This window comes from Poromitra crassiceps, assembly GCF_964638095.1.
Source record: "Poromitra crassiceps genome assembly, chromosome: 8".
In the NCBI taxonomy this organism is placed as follows: Eukaryota; Metazoa; Chordata; class Actinopteri; order Beryciformes; family Melamphaidae; genus Poromitra; species Poromitra crassiceps.
In genome coordinates this window covers 37,806,822-37,833,210 of record NC_139629.1, presented here as the reverse complement: position 1 = coordinate 37,833,210, position 26,389 = coordinate 37,806,822, and the positions used below count along the sequence as shown (strand labels likewise).

Sequence of the window (26,389 nt, the reverse complement as noted above, 5' to 3'; positions counted from 1 at the left end):
GCAATATAGGGCGCGCCGTTCAAAAACAATATGAGCATCAAGTGCGTTTTGCGTTTTCCGCGGGCCTGCGTGTTGTCAGCAGAGCCGATACTGAAACTGAAAATGTCTGTGCTGCTGACCAGGCTGCATGCCGTCTGCTCTCACAATGACAGTAGATGGTAGCCAGTCTGCAAGGCCTTCAGTAACCGTTTCAACCAGATATTACAATACAGCCTCTCACACACCTACATGTTATTACAGCCTGAATGACCCATGTTATGTGCTCACTGAGCCATCAGATCAGATGAGTAACTTTAGACTGGGATTCCTCACTATTCATCAGTGAATTAAGTTGAACAGACGCACAGTCAAACTTAACCTATAGTGTATACTGCAGTGTGTGTGTGTGTGTGTGTGTGTGTGTGTGGGTGGGTGGGTGGGTGGGTGGGGGGGGTTATATCCTAGCTGTTCATTAGCAGAATGGAGAGGCAGGCTCCACTGTGTTTTTTAAAGAGACTAGATGCAGAGATGGTTAAAGAGACTGTACTGTAGATGCAGATATGGTTAAAGAGACTGTACTGTAGATGCAGAGATGGTTAAAGAGACTGTACCGTAGCTGCAGAGATGGGGCATCATCAGGTGCTGGTACATTCTACTTGACATCGAGGAAGAATCTGAGCCAGGCTGTGGAAAAGCCCTGTCTCCCACATTAAGGCTTATAGCCCCTGGTGGGATATAGACAGATCAAGACAGCTCTCAAGCAATAGCATTTTCACAGAAGATTTGGGATGAGATGGTGCATAACTTGGAATACTGTACGCCCCCCCCCTCCCGACAAGTACCTGTGGGTTCCCCCCCCCCCCTGGACAAGTACCTGTGGGTGCCCCCCCCCCCCCCGACAAGTACCTGTGGGTGCCCCCCCCCCGACTAGTACCTGTGGGTGCCCCCCCCCGACTAGTACCTGTGGGTGCCCCCCCCCCGACAAGTACCTGTGGGTGCCCCCCCCCCCCCGACTAGTACCTGTGGGTGCCCCCCCGACTAGTACCTGTGGGTGCCCCCCCCCCCCCGACTAGTACCTGTGTGGGTGCCCCCCCCCGGCAAGTACCTGTGGGTGCCCCCCCCCCCCGACAGGTACCTGTGGGTGCCCCCCGACCCCGACTAGTACCTGTGGGTGCATAAGTATTGTTCAAATATGATTTCTCTTTATTTACTTATTTGAGGCACATTAATGAAGATGACTTTGAATGTGCCTGTGTGCCAGATGACTCATTTTCAACTGCTGTCCCACACATAGGAGTATTAACCCTAACATACATGTCTTTTGATGGTGGGAGGAAAGCGGAGCACCCGGAAAAACCCACAGGAACACGGGGAGAACATGCAAACTCCACACAGAAAGGACCTGGGACGGACCGGGTTTTGAACCTGGGACTTTCTTGCTGTGAGACAACAGTGCTAACCACTGAGGCACTGTGCCGTCCTACTGAAAGTGGAAATTCTCTGGGGCCTAACCTCTGCCCAAGCGGTCTGTTGTCAGGGGATTGCCTTTCACTGACCTGGAAATGTCCCGCTTGAGAGTCAGTCATCTGTTTCTACATAAACAGCCTCCAGCACCTGAGCCCTGTCCCGTCGGCGCCTCCGTGTGGTGTGGAGGTGTCACGATGCCTAATCACACTTAAGGAGAAAGCTGTCATTTCATCTGCTCCTCTGTGTGCATTTGGATGTTGTAGCTTCTGTGAGAGGAAAACTAGGACATGGGGCATGGAGCTGCAGGTGGGTAGAAAAGACCACACGGTTGTCAGTGGGTTGCCAGTTTGGTCCTTAGTGCAGGTGTAGGTACAGGATCTACTCGGTTTACAGATTCGGCTCGCCCTACCGGAAGTGCTCGGCTCGGGATCCACAACGGGGTCTAAGCCATGGGTATAACCATAACCCCTAACCCTAACCCTGATTCATATTTTTTCTCTCATATTTTGTCTATCATGTCTGATAACATCAGTAGCTTAGTGTTAGCTTGTTAGCTAATCTAAAGCTGTTGGCCATTTTGCCCACGTTAATCCCATCACGTGTCCGACGTACAGCCAATCAAATGCCTGCCCAAGCTGAAATTGGACCCGAGCTGAAATTGCACCGACACCGGCAGTAAGGTTGTCGAAAGTATCGTAACAAAAAATGTGAAATGGATACAATCTTAATTTTCAACAGTGTCGATACCAGCAGTCCTTTCTGTTACAGTAGGCCTAATGAAAAATCAAACATACTACACATTTTCCCCTCATTATCATTGGTATCATTATCTGTTGCTTCAACAAGCTAAGTGTTCTGATAGGCCGATGACTAGAGCAGGGGCAATCTGCTGTGTTCTGATAGGCCGATGACTAGAGCAGGGGCAATCTGCTGTGTTCTGATAGGCTGATGACTAGAGCAGGGGCAATCCGCTGTGGAAGTGCACAGTTTTTAATTGTTTTTTTTCGGGCCTAGATTATGGAGAAGTCCATCCATCTGCCTTCCTTTATTTGTATGCCTCTTGTGTCATTTGGTATGGAAAATCATATGAGTTAATGAGTATCAATATTTTCCTGCTATCGGACCAATATCAAAGTTAGAAATTCTAGCATTGTGACAACCCTAGCAGGCAGCGCCCAGTACTGCTGATGTGCCCCTGAGCAAAGGCATGGAAGCCCTATAGGCTTACCAGCTGGAAATAGACTGATATACTGCTTTGTCCATGTATTCCATATAATAATACTAATAAAAAAAAAGTATAATAAATAATAATAATAAAAAGTATGATTTTCTTATTATTAACCTGGGCTTCGATGGGGAGTTTTAGTGTTGCATGATGGTCTAAATTTTCTACCCTGAAAAGAATACAATGCTGGGGAGATGTTTTCATTTTCTACTAATAAAAATACTAATACTAATACTTTCTGCACTGTATTTCCCAGAGATCACCTGTCAATCAAACCGTGTGTGTGGGCGCTCCTGTACCGTGTGGGCAGTCCTGTAACGGTGTGGGTGGTCCTGTAACAGTGTGGGCCCCCCTTTAACAGTTTGGGTGGTGCTGTAAGGGTGTGGGCGGTCCTGTAACGTGTGGGCAGTCCTGTAATGGTGTGGGCGGTCCGTTTGAGTTTCTCTTGTCTTTGTCCAGTCATGAGCTATCACTGCTCATGCTTGCTGCTAACTACCCAGTTCTTCTTCTGTTGATCCAAACAAACAAATGTAAAACACATCACTTCCTGTGCGCTAGAGGATTCTTCCTACCAGACACTGGGCATTCAACAGCAAAATTGTGTTATAGCAATCAGGTAACAGGCATTTATTGATATGAAAATGTCACTTATTATTAGTTTAAAGTAACCGCACACCACCCAGAGGACAAGAAGAGAATTCCCATAGCGGGATGAAGTATATCAAAATCAATAAGAAAACGGTCAGATTGGATGTTGGATATCAGCACAAAATATTGGCTATTTTAGCTGTAATCCAAAAACTATTTCTACTGGCCTTCAAAACATATTTCAGTCAAATGCTGTTATCAGCCCTCTCCAGCGACGGGACTGGACACAAGCCAGCAGCACACTGTCTCATACTGTGATACGCCACAGCACACTGTCTCATACTGTGATATGCCAAATTGTGTACTTTAGTATAACGATATATTGCACCATTTTCTTCTATAAACTTCCATTGTGTAGTGCTGTGATAGCTTCATATTAGGGCTGAGCAATATGGACCACAAATCATATCTTAGTATTTTTTAGCCTGAATGGCGATACACAATATATATCTCAGTATTTTCTCTGAAGTGGGCTAAATGTGCAGTTGTAAGTCAAAGCCACATGTGAGATGTCACAACAAGCACTTTTGTTAAAACAAGACTGTGATCAAAATAAACAGCAAAGACACTACGACAGGGTTTCCTTCCTTCCCTGACCATTGGTGCTTTCACACAATATTGTGACGTTTTTGACGTCAATGACGTTTTTGATAAATCATCAGTAATGTGGATGACTAAGTGGGTAAAGGCGCAATTACATCACTGTAATGCAGGCTTTAAAACCAGGGAAAGACAACACTTATCACCATATCACCATATTACGATATCCAAATTTAAGATGATATCCGTCTCCAGTCCAAATTAGACACCAGCCAATGCTGGTAAAATATGCAAGTAGCTGGTAGATTTGCTTCACTCACCAGTCCAAAAACAATCGTAATCTATACTCAATAGATGGTCCAATTTGAACATTCACTAGCCATTTGGCCGGTGGACAAAAACGTTAAAGGTCCCATCTTGTGTAAAATTTCCTTGCTTCCTTGATTCTGTAAAAGGACTTGGGCGTGCTATATAAACATCATGGTCGTCAGATAAAGCCACAGCAGCCATGTAAGGAGAAAGTGCCTCCAAACGAGCCATTTTGACTTCTGTGACTTTGTGACATCACCAAGTAACACTCATTTCATTTGCCCCTTTACAGCACCGCCCCGCCAACTGAATGTGGAAGAGCAAACCTTGTTGACTGTAGCATAGCTGTGTAGAATGGGGGGAGAAAATACTGAAAACAATCAACTGCACCAAAGATGGATCTCTCCCAACAGATGATCTTATCTTATCTGATCAAAACAGCACATTTTATACAGTTAAATGATATGATTTGGGACCTTTAACATTGTCTGTCTCATATCACGATATCGATATCATTTTGATATATTGCGCAGCCCTACTTCATATCAACTGTGTTTCTTTAACCCTCCGCTCGCCTTCCCCTGTCCGGTTTCCCCCCCTAGACATCATGTCCACTATGTGATCCCATACGATGGCGACCATTCCTTGGTGGACTCGTCGGAGAACTACTTTGTGAGCGACAGCGTGACCAAGCAGGAGATGGACCTGATGCTGGGGCTGCTGCTGGGCTTCTGCATCAGCTGGCTGCTCCTGTGGCTGGACGGAGTGCTACACTGCGCCGTGCGCGCCTGGAGGGCCAGCCGATACTACGGTAAGCCTACAGGAAACGCCAACACAAGACGTCAGCAGTACATTCCCCACATATCTTTCTCTGTTCGTTCTCGCGCTACCTGTATTTTGGAGGCTCCCCCCCCCCCCCCCCCCTTCCTGAATGGTCAAAAATGATTAAGTCCCCTCGCAACATTTTCTTTTCTTTCCATGCGCGGGGGTGGGGGTGGGTAGGGGTTCAGGTCGGAGTTATTGTGTCCCCCCCCACTTCTCAAACCAAAGTTACGCCCTTGCCAATTGATATACATTAGTTTGAAAATTGTGCTGAGTCACGGAAAAAATAATGCACAAATCGTGTCCATGTACACAAATCTATAGATTAGGCCGGGTTGGATACATCAAGGTTATAATGGTTATAATCACTCGCGAAACACATCTCAGCCAATCACAATGTGCGGACGGACGTTAAGCATAAAATAGATGAAGGCTTTGCAAAATGCTAAATGAATATGTGATCTGTGATGTCATTATCTAAAAATGATTGTCACTGCTTGGAAATACAGTTCTTCTGTAGCTGAAGAACACTGCCCTATTTTCAGATTGTATCCGATTATACACGTGCTTTATTGTATTGGAATGTCTTAAATAGAAGTCCAAATAATCCACTCAGTATATGTACTGTATGTGCCTGTATCAGCGCTTGCCAGGTTAACGCGCAGCAGTTGGTGGAAGTCTGGTAAATGACCTTCCCCCATAGCTTGGCCCATTTTTGGCTCCACTTGCCTACTTTTCTTCCCCTCAGTTTACTGCAACCTCTCTTTTATTTATATATATATATATATATATATATATATATATATATATATATATATATATATATATATATATATATATATATATATATATACATATATATATATACATATATATATACATATATATATATATATATATATATATATATATATATATATATATTCTGGAGCCTTAATACATCAGCATTATTTCACTGATAATCCTTTTTGCTTTTGTTTTCAGCAAACAGGAAGAATAAAATGTGTTTTAAGCAGCAGAATCACAAAGTGCAATAATTGTATTTTTTCCCAATATTTTATTTTCAACTTTTCAGAATGCAGACAAACGAACACGCTCAGACACAGGAAAAAACAACATACATTATTGACAATATTCAATATTAATGGAGAGTGGAGAGATAGATGTGCGCAGACGGACAGACATTTTGTGATTATATAGTAAGAAGATGTCTGAAGGACGTAACATCTAGCCTTCCAGAAACCCACATTGGTCAAACTCTTGTTGAGTATTGCGTGGCCATCAGCTCTCTGCTGTATGGCACTCAATGTCAGAACAGGCCTGTGTTGTGGAGGTGGCCTGGATCCTCCACTTTAAGAAGAATGCTAAACTAGGTGATGTCTGACCTGGATATACAGGTCTGTATACATACTGTACTGTATTTTGGCCCGCCATGGAAAACGCTCCACAGGCAGAAAGGGCATGGTATCAGAGCAGGATTCATTCTTCATTACATCAGTAGAAATCAAACTGCCAAACACATGGAAAGAAAGGAAACTGCACAAATCTGGACTTTTAAAGGGACATCCAAAAATATATATATTTCATCTTACCTGGAGTGCGATTTATCCGTCTAGATCATTTTGGTGTGAATTGCCGAGTATTGGAGATATCGGCTGTAGAGATGTCTGCCGTCTCACAATGGAACAGATGTCACTCGGCTTGTGGAGCTGAAAGAGCCAAAAATAATAATTTGACAAACTCAACAGCAATGTCTCTTTCCAGAAATCACGACCCAGTTACTGAAGATAATCCACAGACCTTGTTGTGAACGGTTTCATGTAGGAACTATTTTCTTTCTACAGGTAAAAGGAAAAATGTGTATTTTCCCCACAGCGCAGGGCCAGCAGACCCCGCTGAGGTCAGTCAGTCAGTCAGTCACGGACGTTTAGTGAGTTTAGTAGGAAAAGGGGCCATACGTACGCCGTGGGCTTAAAGGTTTACACGTGTTGATTTTGGGGTGTTTCAGTATTATAGGAGAATTTCAGTAAGTCGTGTGAGCAGAAATGTCAGATTGTTATGGTAAAAGAGAGAAAATGAACGCTCTATTTACCTGGCAGCAGCGTGTTCACCCGCTCTCTGTCTGCTGTCCGTTGGTAGAGACAGAAGCGCCTGTTGCCCCGGCTCTTCAGTTTGTAATCCGGATAACGTTAGTCCGGCTTAAATAAATACTAGAGCCCGACCGATATATCGGTCCACCGATATTATCGGCCGATATTGCTCTTATGAATATCACTGATGATGTCACAATGCAACATCATCCGTGGGACAAAAATTGAAACAGCCAAACATTGCCCATTTGCTTCCTTATATAGATATGTCATGATGGAATAATCTGATCAAGTCAGTGGTAAAAAAAAAAAAACGTGTTTAGTGCAGTAGGGGCATGCGGGAAAAGCGGCTGCCAGCTGAAGCGATCTTTGTCATACTGCACCAATTGAAAAAAATCTGCTCACATGACTTAGTTAATATACATAAATATGAAAATAGCGTCAAGATTGAAAAATACAGAAATCCTCCTTTAAAGGAGATAAAATAAGGGAATGTAGTAGTAAGTAAACGCCTCTTCATGTGTTCAGTGTGTGGTGTGATGTGTCTGATGCTGGTAGGTTCCGGCCCATGCTTTGCACATAGGTGTGGAAAAACATTTTGTGAGCAAGGCGCAACATTAGCCCACTGTGCAACAACAATACATCAACATCACAAGCCCCCAGAGAGGGAGCATCCATATTCATTAGCACCAGTTATAGGGGAGGATGGGGGGGGGGCTATAGGCTGTTTCTTTTTATACTGGGAAGGGAATGCCCCGCTCCGCTGGTGTGTGTGTGTGCGTGTGCGTGTGTGTGCGTGCATGCGTGTCGGCTGTGACGTTGATGCTAGGTCAGACTCGTTTAGCCTACCCGAGACGAGGAGTGAAGGTGAGGCTGACAGAGTGGGGAGGAGGCTGTCACACCCCCCCCCCGTTCCCCACACACACACACACCTTCTCTCCTCCACAGCTATAAATAGCATGAGAGCAGCTGGAAGAGCGAGTGAGGGAGAAACACACACTGCATGGAGATGCGCATTGATTCCCATTGGCTTTTATTTCTTCCTTCCCAATTCCATGTGTAGCTCCTCCCTCCCTGGCCCGCCCTGTTCAGTTATTGAATCTACCCCCCCCCCCCCGCTTCCCTTATGGCTGATTCAACGTGAATATCTGATTTATTCACCCTCGCGCCAGAGTGTCTTTTGTTAAGACACCGGGGAAAAGAGAAATAGAAAAAAAAGGAGAAAATGATGACTTGGCATTCACCATTTAATTTACCCCACCTCCCTTCCTCCCTTCAATAGAGCTTTTACAATTGTGTCTCCACACCCCCCCCCCCCCCCCCCCCCACACACACACACACAACCCATTCCAATTTGTCTGCATTGCATTATCATTTTAATTTTTCTCCAGAATTCCATCTCGAACCTTTTATTCAAATGAGAGAAACCTGTCTTGTTGCCTCTTTTCCTTTGGATACCCTTCAGAACAGTCCTTGTGGATTGCACACCCATTCAGGGCTATAAATAACTCACTCTCTCCCTCCCTCCCTCCCTCCTCCTCCCCCATCTTCCAGCAGGGCCGTTAGCTATGGCTTTGCTGTCTGGGGCTCTCCCCTCTCTCTCTCTCTCTCTCTCTGGTCTCAGCGGAGCTCGCTCTGCCTCGCGGGCTCCAGCTTATAGCCTGACAAGCACACATCTGTGCTCCGCCATTCCTCCAACCTCACATTCATGAAATCCCAGTTCATTTCAGTCCAGCCACCGATTCGCTGTGGGTCGGCCGTGACGCTCGCAACAAACACGCACAGATGGCGGTTGATTGGTCGAAGACAGAACGGTGCGCTTGGCAAGTGCACGGTGTTGCTTATTGCACTCAATAAAAATGGGGGGTTTGGTCGCTCTTCATTGTGAAATGCTTTTGTGGTCGAGAAGTAGCCATGACACCGGCGTCGATGGCATGTGGGCAATGTCCCAAACGCAAGTGTGGAGAATCAAGGGCACTTGAAGATTGATGCCATTTTCCCTTTCTCTTCCAATATCTTAGCGTTCCAATCATTGATCCAGCTTCTAGCTATGATTAAGCCGACATGTTAAAGATAGGCTACAGTATATAGACTGACCTTCTCTGGGGTTGAGGTCTCTGTGGAGCTCCTTTACGCCGCAGACCTCTTGCATGGATTTCACCGGTGGGTCGTTTTTTTTTGGCTCAACTGCCGCATCCTTTGAAAGTAACGGGTAAAATATTGCGCGGAAAAGTATTTTGAATGATTGTTAGGCGCTGAACTTGAGATGCATGAGAATAAAGCAGTTTGACCAATGAGTTTTTGAAGGCCGACTGATAGCGATATTAGCAATCTTTTGTGCCGCACTTCAATATCTTTGAATTTGAGAATTCCCATGCCATCAAATGCCAACAATGTATTCTGTGTTTCCTGCAGAGTTGTATTCTTGTCATAGTGAAAAGTCTCTGAAACGATAGACCACCATGTAGCTGAGTAGGAAGAGGGGGGTATTATGCACCCCCAGGAATATACTTCTAAATAGCATTTCTAAATTGGACACATTTACTAATACTAATGATACCCAGCGAAATACACAGCTGGCATCAGCAAAGACAATGAACTTTTAAATGAGGTATGGAACGAAAACAGATAAAAGTATTCTTCAATAATGGCAGCACTAATCTGCATAAAAAATGAGATGTGGGACATCCAGACAACTTTTTAACATGCTCATCATTTTCTACAAAGATGTTCCAATTTAGAAACGCTGATTAGAAGTATATTTCCGGGGGGTGTATGATACCCCCTTCTTCCTACTAGACTAATTGGGACACTAAACTCTCCCCTGACACCTAGCCTGGGTAAACCCAGCCTCCACGTGACCTCCATGTACTATCAGTCACGTAGAAACTTGCGTTATAGACATAGCCTACGTAGTCTGTGACGTCACGTTGAAGGCTGGGTTCACCCAGGCTAACTGACACCCAGAGTACTTGTGGAAGGGGCTGGTGCAGGTGAAGAGTTCCCATAGACAATGTAGTAGTATTATTGATCAATTCTAGAGTAAATATGTCATCAATCAAACTGCATCATATCCATCATGTATGTGCCAGTCAGACAACACTGACTGGTGGCTGACATCAGATATTTACAGCTCGATACATCACCTAACTGATATATCGTCCTAACCCTGATATCGACCTCTCTGTTGCTTCTTCTCATGCCCCCTCAGATACCCCCTCCTGGTCGTGGCTGCCCCAGTTCTGCAACCTTCGAGACCTCCGTCGTCGGGCCCAGCTCCGACAGCTGGAGGACTCCAGCGGAAACATGGTCCACATCAAGCAGAAGCTCTATCACAACGGCCACCCCAGTCCCCGCCACCTCTGACTCTGAAAAACAAAAACAACAAAACTACATTCCCCGCCCCCCACCCCATCCAAATACCTTCTCCTCTTCTCTCCAAACACCCCACCCTCCACCTCCACCTCCACCCCCAACTGCCCCATGGCCAACTGCTGCCTCAGAGACCCTGCAAAACTGCCCTCCCACTTGATCATAACGTGGCCCCCGAAGCTCCAAACAAACGGAGGAAGATGATGGTTATTGGTTTGCCATTGAAATCTTGTCTCATGTCCATGTCCACCATTGTGGGGGAGGAGGGGATGGAAAAAAAAACATTTTTAAGGGTGTTTTTTCTGTATAGAGACATTTTCTGTGTTCATTGTTAAAAACTCGGCATGCTCTTTTAGAACAGGGTCAGATGTGGGCAGTGTGGAACGGGCCGGTTAAGACCGGGGGGACGTCACAACTACTTTTTTTTTCTCTAGTGCAGACTGGGAAGGGGTGGGGGTGGGTTCAACATTTTTTGTGATGAAACGGCTAGAAACTGACTGCTGCTTCTGTACATAGTTATAAATATGGGACAAGTGGGTATTTAAGTCTTCAAAAGGGGGGTGTGGGGGGATTTCGTGAGTCGTTTATCAGTAGAAAAGCCGATGACGGGTTGTGTGGGGGGGGGAGATAGTGGAAATGTGACGAAAGAGAGACAAGTCTGTGTGAAAACTGGATGTGAAACCAATGTGATTTCAGCTAAAACACGGATTAGCTTTGTTACTTAGTGAATTAAATGAATGTATTAATTTTTTCCTGTAAATATGTGAAGGGGGTGGGGAGTGTGTCTGTGCTTGCGGCCTGGGTTCTCTCTGCTGTATTATCCTTGTTTGCCGAGAGACGCACGCGGGACGAGACATTTACGCCAGCCAAGACGAGACGGTCAGAGCTTTCACCCCCCCCCCCTCTCCCCCTCTCCCCTCTCCCTCCGTCTTCCCAACGCTGTGTCTGATGGCACAGTTCAATTTGCTACAGCCAATCCCCTTCACACTTATCAGGAGCAACCAGCCTATCAGCAGAGGGAACCCTCGCCCAGCCCCCCATGACCCTCTCTGTCCAGACATTGCTGTTGTGAGGATGAAATGTCTGTTTTATTAAAAGTGCCATTGAAGCACAACAGTGACCTCTAATGTTTGATTGTGTCATTCCCAGCTGGTTGGCGATATGAGCATGTTGGTCTCATATCATCCGGAGGGGTTTATTTCAGCAGAAACAATAGAGGAGAGATTATGAAGGGAAGTCCCGCTGGCAACTTCACAGTGCGCTTTATTGTAATCGACATTCTGAAATGACGAACAATGCCAATAACATCCTGATGCAATACTGTCAAATGTCCTTCAACATTGTGCTACATTATGACAGTGAGGGAACTTTAAATATTTCACCTTGGTAGGACATTGTGTTTGTTATATTATATTGGTTACACCCTAATATTGGATGCTGTCATTTTGAGATTTTACTCCATTAGAATTAGTTTGGACACACTCAAGTGCTCAGTACAAATACTGGGTAGGTATCAGCTAGCACAGTGGTCCCGGGATGCCCAGTGGTCCTCGAGGGCAAGTGGTGCGGGGTTCCAGGTTGTCCCCAGCAAAAATGGGAATCATTTATTTCCACTATAATTCCATCCATAAGAAACACAATGACAGAATGTATGACATCTAAAAGCAAAAATCTTTCAGATGAGGGACGCTGGGACAAAATCGTATTAGTTTAGGGCTCCTTGAGGTGAAAAAGTTTCAGAACCACTGAGCTAGGAAAGTTTCATCCTCCTCCAGGTTGGACATTCTGTGGTGCTTCTCTGCTCTCCACAGTTGTAAAGAGGTTAACTGAGTTACTGCCTCCTTTGTTAGCTCCAACCAGTCTGTTTCATTCTTCCCTGCTCTGACCTTTCTCATCGTGTCTCTGTCCATAGAACTGCTGTTGTGTGTGTGTGTGTGTGTGTGTGTGTGTGTGTGTGTGTGTGTGAGCATAAATTGTGTCTGGCCATAGCTATGCCATTTTACGTGTGATCACGCTGACTCTTTCAGGAAGTGCAAAGAGCACCCCTGCAGGTGACCTAAAGGAGGCAGATTTTTTAATTATGTAATTAGGGTCGACTAAATGGGCGAAAATGTCTAATTAGTGGCCAAAATGAGTGAACACAAGTTCAGCACCATGGAGAGCTCCATTCGTTAGCTACTGATGGAAGACCCCTGATTTGAGGAGCACAGCTCGGGGAAGTGGACTATGAAAACTGTCTGGGGAGAGAGAGAGGCTGCATGCAAACTGTGAGCGAGGCCTGACTAAATTCTATTCAGCTAGCTCTGTATAAACTCTAGACTGCTGTATGTGAGAATCCCAGGAAGATCAGCAGTTTCAGAAACATTCAAAACAGCCCGGCTGGCACCAACAGCCATGTCAAAGTCACTCAGATCACATTTTTGATCCATTCTGTTTGATGTGAACATTACCTGCAGCTGCTGAACTGTACCTGCAGCTGCTGAACTGTACCTGCAGCTGCTGAACTGTACCTGAAGCTACTGAACTGTACCTGAAGCTGCTGAACTGTACCTGAAGCTACTGAGCTGTACCTGAAGCTGCTGAACTGTACCTGAAGCTACTGAGCTGTACCTGAAGCTGCTGAACTGTACCTGAAGCTGCTGAACTGTACCTGAAGCTGCTGAACTGTACCTGACGCTGCTGAACTGTACCTGAAGCTGCTGAGCTGTACCTGAAGCTGCTGAGCTGTACCTGAAGCTGCTGAACTGTACCTGAAGCTGCTGAACTGTACCTGACGCTGCTGAACTGTACCTGAAGCTGCTGACCTGTACCTGAAGCTGCTGACCTGTACCTGCAGCTGCTGAACTGTACCTGCAGCTACTGACCTGTACCTGAAGCTGCTGATCTGTACCTGAAGCTGCTGACCTGTACCTGAAGCTGCTGACCTGTACCTGCAGCTACTGAACTGTACCTGAAGCTACTGAGCTGTACCTGAAGCTGCTGACCTGTACCTGAAGCTACTGAACTGTACCTGCAGCTACTGAACTGTACCTGCAGCTGCTGAACTGTACCTGAAGCTGCTGACCTGTACCTGCACGATCTTATGCATTGCACCACATGATAGAGTGAATGGATAATTGCAGTAATAAGCAGGTGTAAATGTACAGGTGGTTCATGATCGTTTTTGTGCCCATAGTCTTGATTTTTAAGAATTGTGCCCATTTGCAATCATGAATGAAGAAAGTCATCAAAGAAATCCTGCCCACCAGTGACTATGGATTCCTCAGACTGTTGAACTGTTCCCAAACTCACAAACTGTCTTTCTTGTGGACACTTGGAAAGGATGCAAGGCTGCGCCAGATACCTTATAGAGTTATAGAATGACATATCTAACCCTAACCTAAGCAAAAATGTCGCACCAAAATGAAACACTGCAGAGTTCAAACCCCCAGACATTTATTTCACATTTCATTACTGGTATTTCATTGTGTCCAAAACACTACATGAAAGACAATAATAGACAATATCAGCTCTAGACACACTCTCACAGGTACAGTAGATCCCAAACTGGAAGAATATACCACCACCAAGCCTAGTCGTAGTCAGTGATGACAGGTTAGGATGTACCAACTATCGGGCGTCTAGGTAGTGTTGAGGTAAATGTACTGGCCTACCCCAGGTCCAATTCTCGGCAGCGGTACTTCTGGCATGGTCAGACATTCCTACAGACCCAATTGGCCATGTCTGCAGGTGGGAAGCCGGTGGGGTATGGGTCCTGGTCGCTGCACTAGTGCCACCTCTGGTCGGTCTCTCAGGGAATCACAAAGGGGGTACAGATAGAAGAGATGTGCCACAGGTGGGATCAGCCCATACATGGTATCATACTTATGGACATATATTACATTTTAATAGGACGTTGAAAAGTTCCTGTCAGCTGCCGACTCGACTCTGGCCCCAGAAGAACAATTATTATGAGTTTAGAGTTATGGTGATGCATGATTAGCTCATAGCAGTGATAGTATAGTAGAGGGAATTCAAGGTGAATGTGTTAAACCTCTCCTTTTCAAAACTTCTGGAATAAGGCACGAGTGTTTGAGAATAGCAACAGTCCTACAAGCACAATAGCATTATTCATACAATATCTTTAATTGTCAACATTTCATTAGATATACTAAGTGCTTGTTTCACCACTGAACTCATTTCTTAGGACTAGGGTGGGCAGGTGGTTTGTCACCATCTGCATTCTGTTTGTTTGAAGCAGGGTCCTCTGTGTTGCTGGTTCCAGCCTCCTGAGTGTTGGCAGCTTGAGTGGCAGCTGACTGCTTGGTGGCTGGAGCTTCATGTGTCTCTGAGTGTTCTGAAACGACAGTTTCTGCATCAACCTTTGTTGCCATGTCAGGAATAGCTGCTGTGTCTGCCTCCTCAGTGCCTTCAGTTACTACAGTCTCTATCTCCTTGGCAACCTCTGTTGCTATGGCTTCAGCTTTCTCGCTAGCAACCTCAGTAGTCATAGGCTCGTTCACAACCTCTGTAGCTACAGTCTCAGGCTCCAATGCAACCTCTGCTGCTACGGCCTCAGCTTCCCTAGCAATCTCTGTAGCCACAGACTCCAATTCCTTGCCAACATTTGGTGTTACGGCTTCAGTCTCTTTGGCAACCTCTGTCGCTACAGCTTCAACCTCTTTAGCATTAGCAACCTCTGTTGCTATGGAATCAGCTTCCTTGGCAACCTCTGTTGCTACGACTTCAGCTTCCTTGGCAACCTCTGTTGCTACGACTTCAGCTTCCTTGGCAACCTCTGTTGCTACGACTTCAGCTTCCTTGGCAACCTCTGTTGCTACGGCTTCAGCTTCCTTGGCAACCTCTGTTGCTACGACTTCAGCTTCCTTGGCAACCTCTGTTGCTACGACTTCAGCTTCCTTGGCAACCTCTGTTGCTACGACTTCAGCTTCCTTGGCAACCTCTGTTGCTACGGCTTCAGCTTCCTTGGCAACCTCTGTTGCTACGGCTTCAACCTCCTTGGCAACCTCTGTTGCTACGGCTTCAACCTCCTTGGCAACCTCTGTTGCTACGGCTTCAACCTCCTTGACAACCTCTGTTGCTACGGCTTCAACCTCCTTGGCAACCTCTGTTGCTACGGCTTCAACCTCCTTGGCAACCTCTGTTGCTACGGCTTCAGCTTCCTTGACAACCTCTGTTGCTACGGCTTCAACCTCCTTGACAACCTCTGTTGCTACGGCTTCAACCTCCTTGGCAACCTCTGTTGCTACGGCTTCAGCTTCCTTGACAACCTCTGTTGCTACGACTTCAGCTTCCTTGACAACCTCTGTTGCTATGGCTTCAACCTCCTTGGCAACCTCTGTTGCTATGGCTTCAGCTTCCTTCACAACCTCACTTTCCATAGCTTCAACCTTCTTGGTGACTGCTGCCTCCATCTCTTCTGCCATGGTTACTACAACATCAGCTACCTTAGCAACATCAGTTACTATGGTCTCAGCCTCCTTAACAATGGTTGTCAGTGATTCTGACACTTGAGCAACACTGGTTAAAATTGCTTGTGCCTCCTTCACAGCATCAGTTGCTAGCACCTCAGCAGCAGTGATGGGTTCAGTTACTACACCATCAGAGGCGGCTGCTGGCTCAGATTCTTGGACAACGGTCTCCTGAGAGATTGCAGCCGCTGGCTCCTGCACAGCATCAGAGACAATGGCCTCAGCAGTTTCCTGGACAGTGGAAGCCGGGAGGCCCACAGCCTCTTCCACCTCGGTGGTCATCTCCTTCACCTCTCGCACACCAGTCTCTGTAACTATAGATGCAGCAAGAACGTCCTCCGTCAGATCCTTGACGGTCTCAACCTCCTGCACCAGTGGGGCAGCACTGGCCATCTCAACAATTGTTTCGATTGGTTCTGCCTCTTGGAATTTTGGAGCTACCGCAGTCGTCTCGGCGACAACAGAAGCAGCGACTTCACTCTCTTCAACTAACGTGGCAGCCTCTTTGAGGATAGCCTCTGCTTGCACCTCCACTGGTTCAGCCACCGCTGCTGCCTGGGCACTGGTGATCACGGCCTCGACCAGTGGAAGAACCTGTTGGATGGTTGGGGCTGTAGCTTCAGGTTGGGGAAGTGACGCAGCCTCCTGGGCTGTGAACCCGAGAGCAGCTGCAGCAGCTGCTTGTTTAGGGAGAACTACTCCGATCTTGCCAACTCCTTCCCCCGCTTCCATCAGCAGCCAATCCATTTTCTGTGCATGCTGCTTGATGGCGTCACCAACCCTTGAGTCAATCATTGCTTCGGTCAAAACGCCATCTTCTGAGGAGTACGCCGCAGCCTTCGAGGAAAAAATTAAAATAAAAAGAGGATTAGCTTTGAATTTTCTTCTAATCAATGTCATATTTTGTCTCTGAGACATGCTTACGTGAATTAGGGCTATACAAATAAACTTGACTTTGCTTGTCAATAGTCCGATCTACTCACCTGCCAGGCGACACCAAGTTTGGAGATTTCACGACCAGACATGCCTTCTGTTCCTTTGGCTATGTCTGAACACTTCTGTCCATAGTCAAACTGAGCCAGCTTCAGTCTCCTGTTGAGTTCATGCAAAGGATTAAGTAAGCATTTAACCGTTTCCTATCATTGATCATATATACAGTATATTAAAATGTTTCCAACTGGCCAACGTGATGATTGTGATCTGACACAGTTACTGTACCCAGAGGACTTCCAACACCATTTCATGAAAGCAGTGTGTAAGACTCAGGCACCATATCAGTGTCAGGAGTCAGGACACAGTGTCAGAACACATTATGCATGTCATTATGTAACTTGAGCTAGCAAGGCGACCCCTAGGGGCCAATGCTTTCCTTGCTGGAGTAAGTCACTCCTGTAAGACGGAAATAGCAGCAGCTCTATTGCTGAAACAAGTCTACTCACTGTCTCCCTGAGGTGGCAGGACCCAGCACGAATCTGTCAAAGTATAGGCGGACCAGTCGCTCCCTCTCCGGCAGCCCCGGCAGGGCGAAGTTGACAATCTCATCGATGCGGTCGTTTATGGCCCAATCAAACTGTTCTGGTTGGTTACTGGCAAGCACCAGCATGAACCTGAGGAGAGAGAACAGGGATTACTAACATCCAGCCGGTGACCTATTCAGTCACGGCAATGACCTTTTCACACAGTGCACATTAAATAATGCAAGTCAGATACTGACTTGTTGCTCTGCTCCCCTGTGCGGTAAAGGAATGTGTTGAGGGTGAATATGAATAATGTAAGTCAGATACTGACTTGTTGCTCTGCTCCCCTGGTGCGGTAAAGGAATGTGTTGAGGGTCAATAATGTAAGTCAGATACTGACTTGTTGCTCTGCTTCCCGGTGCGGTAAAGGAATGTGTTGAGGGTGAATAATGCAAGTCAGATACTGACTTGTTGCTCTGCTCCCCGGTGCGGTAAAGGAATGCGTTGAGGGTCAATAATGTATGATACTGACTTGTTGCTCTGCTCCCCGGTGCGGTAAAGGAATGCGTTGAGGGTGGCTCTGAGGTCCTCGCTGATTTTCTCCTGCAATGCAGAAATCACGAGTCATGAATATATGATTAAGACACAGAGCAGGATCAGGATCATCACACACACACACACACACACATATACACACACACGGCTGCTCAACTCACAGTGGCTCGCTTGCGCAGGAACGCATCGGCTTCGTCTACAAACAGCAGGAGGCTACAGAGGACATCAAACAGACTGAGGTTAATAACTTCAGCAGACCAGAGGAAGCTACACAGCCTTTTTTACATCTCAGAAAAATGCATCAATCTGGTCCCATTTCACAAATGTATATATCTAAATGTGTAAATAGAGCAGCATAGTAAACACTTTGCGCAGCAGTCTGTCTACTATGCATTATTAAAATATACATAGGCATTAGGCACAAAACATATTTTCTCACGTTAAGGCAATGTGTCTGAAGTAGCTAATACTAAACCCTTCATGTGAACCGAATTAGTATTTCCTGGCATGTACCTCAACGCACCTAAATCCAGATTTTAAAGCTGGCACTACCAACTAGCTGACATTTTAAGGCTGTATTTAACAAGTCTCCACTACTGAACTTTCAGAGACATCGTTCAACATAAGATATACACTGTTAATTCAGTGAGCACTAATGGAGTGGGTTAAAAGTGTCCGACCCGCGCCTGCTGGTGCCGGCCCAGTCAAAGACTTTATGCATGGCAGTCACTCCATCCCGCCCCATGGGTGCCACGTCGCCACCCGTCATGATGGCGTAGTCCATGCCTGAGTGGAGAGCCAGTTTCTGAAATGCAATGTAAGGACCACTGATGAGAACGTAAGAGTGGTGGTGGGAGCAGCAGCCGTGACTTAATATTCATAATGCTGAAAATATACTGCATTAAAACTACATCAAATAAATGATTTTCTTGGAATTCATGCTTCCTAAAATCCAAAACGATGTCATTTATATATGAAAAGTGGTATATGAAAAGTGAAAAGTGGTAACCTGCAAGATCAATGATAATTTCATTTTTTAAGTGACATTTTTGGTCATAAACCTGTGTAAAGGTAGTAGTGAGTAGCCAAATTAATAAATTTATTTATTTAAATGTTGCAGATTATTGCTTTAAGGACAATTTGAAAAACTGTACTTTGATCTGTCATCCCCATACACCAACTGATATACCGGTACTGTGTCTTATACAGTATCAGGTTTTGGACAAGATATTGCAGAGTTCTACCTTGGCAAAGAGTGTCTTTCCAGTCCCAGGCGGTCCGTACATCAAGATGTTTCTGTACAGGCCTTTATTCTGCCTCGTGTTGCGAGTGGCGATGGCAATGTCCCTCACACGTTCCTCCAGAGCTGGCTGTGTGACGCGGACCACAAGGACAGCATTCACAAATATGATGGAAGCATGAGTGGCATTAAAATGAAACTCAACATGTAAGATAAATAAATACTAATCAAACCATGTAAATCACTCACACTAAGAACCACGCCCTCCAAGGCATCCTGGGGTCTGCTTCTCAGACGCTTGGTCATCTAAAAAAAGAGAGAGGAAGGAAACAAATTGTAGAGAGACATTATAAAGGAGGCCAGAGTGGGTCACTCGCAGCTCGACTACTCATTTTTACTGGTCGACAAATCACGTTAATACACAAGCGGTTACCGGTCACAGGAATTATGTCTGATTTGTAAGTGGTTATAAATAGGATTTCTCACACCAGATCAAACAAACAGCCTCATCCAATCAGATTATACAGAGAAGCTACTTCACTTCACCTCACCAATTAGTGAATCTCCTGCTTTGCTTTGCCACGGGTGACATTCAGACAGTTCACATTCCCCTGTGATCCAGCCATATCACAAGAGGACTTGTAGTTACTTGGGCTATTCATGTAGGAAAATATTTCACTGATAAACAATCTGCCCGTTCACATGTATATTGGAAGTTGTATACCTTTTTGTGAGAAGCCATCACCATGCTCCCCTTTGGCCAATCCATGTGAAAAGTGAATCAGTTCTTCCTTCCCGTGACCGATCTTTCTGCAAATGTTCATGTAAATCAAATAAAAGCTTTCAAAACCTGGAATCTAGTTGTACCTTGATGGGGTGTTTGACGGCCTCCCCAGCGGAGATCCTGGAGGTCTCCCTGACCAGCGAGGGTTTGCCTAGGCGAGCCTCTATGTAGCGCCCCGCCACCCCGGTGGCATTCCTCGCAGAATACACTCCTACTGCCAACAAGGTCAAGCCAGCAGCCTGCAGAGAAAACACACTAGTATATAAAACCGGGCTAATCACACGTTTCTTATTGAAGGTCCACTTGTGAATTTTACACAAGTTCAAAGGTCCGGAAAAATGCCAGTAAAACACATTGACATAAATCATGTCCATAACATATAACAAACATAACTTTAAGTACACGCATTCAATACTACAGTATAGCGGCTTGAATCAGCTGAGATATGTTTGCCTGTAACTATGCCTTGCACATGGGCACTGACCCAATTGTTCACTGGTCAAACTGTGGCTGTAGCAGTTTGATACAAAGTTGATGGTGGAAAATCCAGATTGACAAGCAAACATGGTGAGCACATGACAGGCCACCTTCTGAAGGTGGGGGGGGACATTTTGCTGCAGAATGGCAACTCGCCTCACTTTGAATAAAGTGAAGAAAGGAGGCAGAGTGGTAATGTGTTTGTTTGTTGCCAGGCAACCAAAGTAGAGCCGAGTTGTTCTCCTGAGAAATAAATGATGCATGACGCGCAGATTTTATCCGCTCAAGTTAACTATTTTATCTGCTCAAGTTTAAGTCATTGTGCGACCAACAACTGCAGGAAATTCCGCAGTCTACTGTGCAGCCAGCGGGAAGCGTGGAATCTGCAGCCCTTCAGTTAAATAGTGGCATTTTGAGCTGACCAGCACATACAAGCGGCTCTGTGGAAGTAAAAATCAAGGATGGTTAACTTGCGCTCTGCAGCGTGCCACACAAGTAAACACACATTCAATCACAACGTGTCGGACAGTAATGTGTAGGGATGCGCCATATATCGGCAATCATATCGGTATCGGCCGATGTTAGTCATTTTTTAACATATCGGTCATATCGGTATCGGTCAGATGTTGCAATGTTAATATCGGTTATCATTATCAGCCAAATTCTTCACATTGATATGAAATAATGCAGTAAATCTATGATTTATGGGCTTTTCCAAAGGCTTTGCAAATAAAGAAATGCATAACTTTTTCAAATTCAGTGTTAACATGTGTTTTCCAGTATGTACAAAATGTGATGATCATAAAAATGTGGTTTTATACAGATCATATCGACATCGGTAAATATCGGTTATCGGCCATAACAGCAATGTTAATATCGGTTATCGGCATCGGCCAAAATTTTCATATCGGTGCATCCGTAGTAATGTGACACGCGGTCTGGTCCAGATTGATTTGTAGTTCGGTCCAGATCCAGACCGTCGTCAGGAGTTTGAGAAGCCCTGATATAAAACAGTTAATAATGCGATTCATGTTTCTGCCCCACGATATGCTTTGTCGCATTTTTGTATTGCGATATATCGTCCCCCCATCCCTGTGAGTTTGTCTTACCGTGGCGGTGAGTTTGTCCCAGTCGGAGACGAAGGCCATGAATCCCTCCCCAAACACTGCTCCTGCCGTCCTACCAGGAAGGAACAAAGCACGATTATCACACCCACTGCCTCCATTATGGCCGCAGCCGCAGACACTGCTGCACCCGAGCGGACAGACGGACACGAGAAGAAGATCACATTCTGGTTCCTCTCAGTATTTAGGAGAGCTGAAAGGCCTTGAAGCACCCTCACTTTATGGACTCCAGGACAGTTTGTCTGTGTTCGGCAGCTTTCAGACGGATCTGCTCCCTGATGAGGTCGGCGTTGTCCCGCTCCACCTTGGCGCGGGCTTTGGCCTCCGCCTCCACGCGAAGCAGCTCGTTCTTGTGCCTCAGGTCCATCTCGTGCTCGATGGTGGCTGGAATGCAGCAGGTGGGAATGAGCATGTGAATGAAGCACTGCATGCAAAACAGTTGAAAACAAGACTACATTGACTTAAGACATTTTTCCTGACTGGCTAAACTTCCTGGCAGTGTTGTAGTCAAGTCAAGTCGGACTCAGACTCGAGCCCGAGTCCTGGACTCATTTTCAGGATTGTCAGTTTTTTTGTAAGGCCATAATAATTTGGTATAAGATATTGTTAGATATATTAAATACCGTGTGACATCATTAAATTTCGTGTAAGGGCAGACACATGTGTTCCACCTACTTGTGGATTCACACTGATGTTCAGTAACTCCGGACTCTGACTTGGACTCATGCCTGGTAATGAGGACTCTTCTTTGGTGACTTAAGACTCAAACACTGGGCAATTGAGATATAGTGACTTGACTACAACACTGCTTCCTGGTACTTATTGGACAGACCCAACCCATCTGGCACTCAAAATGGGCATTCAATTTAATTAAATTTAACTAAATTTAACTAAACCCCAAACCAAAATTCATTGTAAAGCCTGACCTGACATCTAGTGGTAAAAAAAAGATGCTACTTGAACCTCCAATGGGTGGGGAGTTTTTGTTCCCTAAACTTTGGTACAGGTCAGAAAGTGAGGCTTGAGAACCAGGAAAAACTGAGTCACTGGTATAAAATCAACAACCCTGTCAACCCCCACAGATATATCATATATATACAGATATATTATAGATAGATAGATTATAGCCATTTTGTGCTAAAGGGCAGGAAAAATCTTACATAATTGCACCTTTAGGATAAAGTAGGATCTATGATGAACTGGCTGTCTGGGCTACAAGTGAATTCCAAAAGGGATACCAAGACAATCTAACTTGCATATAAATCAAATAAAAAGCCATGGTGGTGCCTTTGTAAATTTCTGCTGAAAAAGGTATTTGCAGGTATTATTTGGCCCAAATCTGGACAAGTGTGTGTCAAGTATTTTCGTGTACCTTTCCTCATAGCCTCCTGCTTCATGACCGACTCCTCTTGCTTGCGGAGGCTCTCCTCGTTGAGGAGTTGCTGTGGGCGAACAGAACAACGCATGAGAAACACTCCATTCACATACACTTGATATCCATGAAGATTGTCAGTGCAAAGAGATTACCTGTTGCCTGAGCTGATCATCATACCTCTGCCTGGCCAGCTTGTCTTGATACTGCGCCCTCTAGAGGAGATACACAACAATGCAGAACAATGGAGAACCGAGCGGGAATGTGAATGAATGAGAGGAAGCCTGTTGCACGATGAGAAGAGAGCAGCAACTGAGAGAAGAGCTAAGTCCATACTGCCTGGTTTTGCTTGGTCTCCTCAACGAGGGTCTTTCGCCTCTCCTCCCCCTGGACGTGGATCTGCTCTCCCTTCAGCTGCTCCACAGCCGCCTCGTATTCCTGTTGGCGAGTGTGATCAACTTAGTCAAGTTATGCGCCCCAGACACACCGGGCAGAGGGCACACACACACCAACCTCGACCTACCTTGACTTTAGTCTGATGCTCCAGCTGGACGGTGTTCTCTTGCATACGAGCCAGCTCCAAGGCTTCTTTGGCATGACCTATAAGCAGCAGAGCCACAGTGATGGAGTGGAGATAAAAAAAAATTGAATAAACAATGAGCTCCAGTTTGACCATCATTCATCATGAGCCAAAACAAACACCAGTGTAAACAACTACAACAAAACATATTTTGTGAGAAGCATTTGTTTTTCTCCTTAAAAGCCTATCCTCAATTAAACAGTGTCTATGATGAATTTACATCATTAAGACTTACATCAGCTGAAAAAGTGCATTCGAGTTTACGCTCCAATATATCCCGGCTGCCTGGTTTTGCATTAACCAGGAGGAGCCCCCCAGCAGCACAGCCCCCCCCCCCCCCCCCCCCCCCACCATATCAAACAGCACTGTGTCTACGGTGGAATCCTCCTGGGATTTATTATTTCCTAGGACCTAAAGTGGGAGGCCAACGTTGGCACCGTCATCAAGAAGGCTCAGCGGAGGATGTACTTCCTGTGCCAGCTCAGGAAGTACAAACTGCCTCAGGAGGAGCTATTGATCATCGATGCCAACCTGCCCTCCATTCAAGACTTGTACTCCCTCTCCAGAGTAAAGAAAAGGGCAGTAAAGTATGTATTGTCCTGTATGTGAACGATTGCTAATAAAGTTGTAAAAAAAAACATTGCTGTCATCTTCAGGGAAATAACTGTGCTGTGCAATACCCGATTCAAAGCCGAACGGCATATAACTGTGCAATATCTGGAAACATCTGTATAAGCCTTTGTTTACAATCCTGTGTGACTTATTTATACACATACTATGCATGTACATTCATTCATAGGTATTTAAAATATACACTTATTGTATAGTAGTTATTGCAAATGTTTAAATGTACACGTGCCTTGGCTGTTTTAACTTTAACTTAACTTTTTTCTGTGTGAGATGTGAATAATTTGAGAGCAATGCAAACCAGAGTCAAATTCCTTGTATGTGTACATACTTCGCCAATAAAGCTGATTCTGATCCATCTATTTCTCAAATGCAATATAGAGGTCGCCTTTGAAACATGTCATGGGCTATTTGACACCCACAGGCTAAATATACACACAGAGTGAGCTGCCTGCAGTAAACATGCTCTTTTGCACACACTGACATAAAGGACATGTGGACATGTGTGGGTCAGGAGGAGGAGCGGAGCTCCCAAGGACACTTTGTTCCTCTATCCTCTGACACGCCCACCAAAGCGCCTAACCGCTAAGGCTAAGCTGTGTTGTCTTTAAGAGGTCAACATGAAGTATGCTGTATGCACGTGCCGTTTGGTCCAACGTAGCATGTATGTAAAAGCTAGCAAACAAATCATTTACAAAAATGTTCCACTGGCTCGCCAAACTCCATTCAAAAATCTGCCAATTTTACTCTGCTTGGCTTGACCTCGTGATAGACCTGTCTCCTGCTTGCACGGTGTTTTTGCTGGCAGAAGATTGAGTAACAGGGGAGACTATTTTAAACGTTTAGATTCTATTAAAGTAATGCTTTTTGGTGTATTGGTGGGTATGTCGAATTAAACACTAACGCTAGATCCGAACCATTCAGGGATGGTAGTACATTTTGTTCTTCGACGTATGTTATTTTGCCAACAGGCTGCACAGGCATGGCAACATAACTTGCGAGATATTATACTCCGCATACTGGAACATAACGTACAATAATAATTGACAAATCTCGGTGAAATTGTTACACACGTGATTTGTCCAGTTCCCTGGCAGCTCTCGCAGCTCTCTCCAGTCCAGTGGGGTCAAAGTTGCTCCACTTGTCCCCCCTGGGTCTGTCTCCTCCCGCAGCCCCCGACTCTCCCCCGGCCCCGGCCTCTCCTCCAGGCGGCGCCGGTATCTGCTCCTCAAACGGGCCCGGCGTCGAGCCCTTCCACCAGCCGAACAGCCACGACATGATGCTGCAGTGTGGGCTAGGCCGGCTTCTGCACAGTCTCTGCTTCACCCTCTGAACCACACGGCTGGCTGCTCACACACTAGTCTCTTAGAACAGACGAGTTGGCTTCCGCAATTTTCAAATGCTCTCGCCATACCGTCTGTACGTCAGACCCCCAGAACATGCACAAGGAAGTAGTGAAAAAAACCTTCAGACCGGAAGGAAGTTCGACGGAATCTGACCAATCACGACACGCGTGTCCACGAAAAATATGTTCCCCCCGGAAACTTAAACCGATGCAGGTTGCTAATGCTAGCAGTGCTTTAGAATTACCATGGAAGCTACGCCGACGAAACCGGTGAAATAAGACCCTGATAGACGTAAACGATGTATCCGCGGCTTGGAGGAACCTCGTGCAAGACGTGCACTTATTCCAGAGTTAAACGAAAGTGATGAGGTAAGTTGCTAACGTTACTGAGCTTATCGTTCGTCTTACTAATCAGCGTTAGCTAACGATAGCTACAGCAGTATACAGCTAGTTAGCTAATGTTAAATTCTGATTGGACGAATGAGCGGAAGTCCCGCCTTTCAACTTCCTCTTCCGTTTGGTGCATGATTCTCCCCCACGAAGTACAGACTGTATATAGCTGCATCTGCCGGATGTAGATAAGACAGTCTGTTTTAAGAGACTACTCACACACTGGAGCCATGCTGCCTGCTTTAGCCAATGTCAAGCCAACACATAAATAACAAGAAGACTTCCGGCTATAACCTTCACAATAAAAGCTAATTTGATTCACATTAAGGCGCAGGGGCGGTTTTAGCATCAGAGCAAAGGTCATGGACCACTGAACCCCTAGGGGGGTCCGGGGGCATGCCCCCCCGGAAGAAAATTTTGTACAGTTTCAAGTAAAAATGGATCAAACTGGCGCACTTTGAGATCAAAATGAAGAGACTAGATCTATGAAGAACTACACACATCAATATCTTCTT

At 45.6% G+C, this 26,389-nt stretch overlaps 2 protein-coding genes across 2 annotated transcripts in view; one reads left to right on the top strand and one right to left on the bottom strand.

Moving 5' to 3' along the window:
• tmem240a (transmembrane protein 240a) overlaps positions 1-10,446 on the top strand; it is a gene marked incomplete at its 3' end in the record, with an annotated part of 11,375 nt that extends 929 nt beyond the window's left edge. The window contains exons 3-4 of the mRNA XM_083641439.1: positions 4,771-4,979; positions 10,292-10,446. Of these exons, the coding sequence (XP_083497565.1) occupies positions 4,771-4,979; positions 10,292-10,446 (364 nt within the window). The remainder of the gene's footprint in view (positions 1-4,770; positions 4,980-10,291) is intronic.
• Positions 10,447-13,891: 3,445 nt separating this feature from the next.
• Positions 13,892-25,532, bottom strand: LOC310780976 (uncharacterized protein). Its single transcript, XM_083641511.1, has 16 exons — positions 25,213-25,532; positions 23,456-23,532; positions 23,269-23,370; positions 23,088-23,147; positions 22,933-23,002; positions 21,779-21,944; positions 21,546-21,615; positions 20,043-20,198; positions 19,425-19,481; positions 19,180-19,305; positions 18,616-18,740; positions 18,097-18,148; positions 17,913-17,983; positions 17,363-17,530; positions 16,907-17,015; positions 13,892-16,760 (listed from the first exon to the last, which is right to left on the bottom strand). Exons 1-16 carry the CDS (start codon positions 25,415-25,417, stop codon positions 14,628-14,630), a joined length of 3,747 nt encoding a protein of 1,248 aa, XP_083497637.1. The 5' UTR covers positions 25,418-25,532; the 3' UTR covers positions 13,892-14,627.
• Between the last annotated feature and the right edge of the window lie 857 nt (positions 25,533-26,389).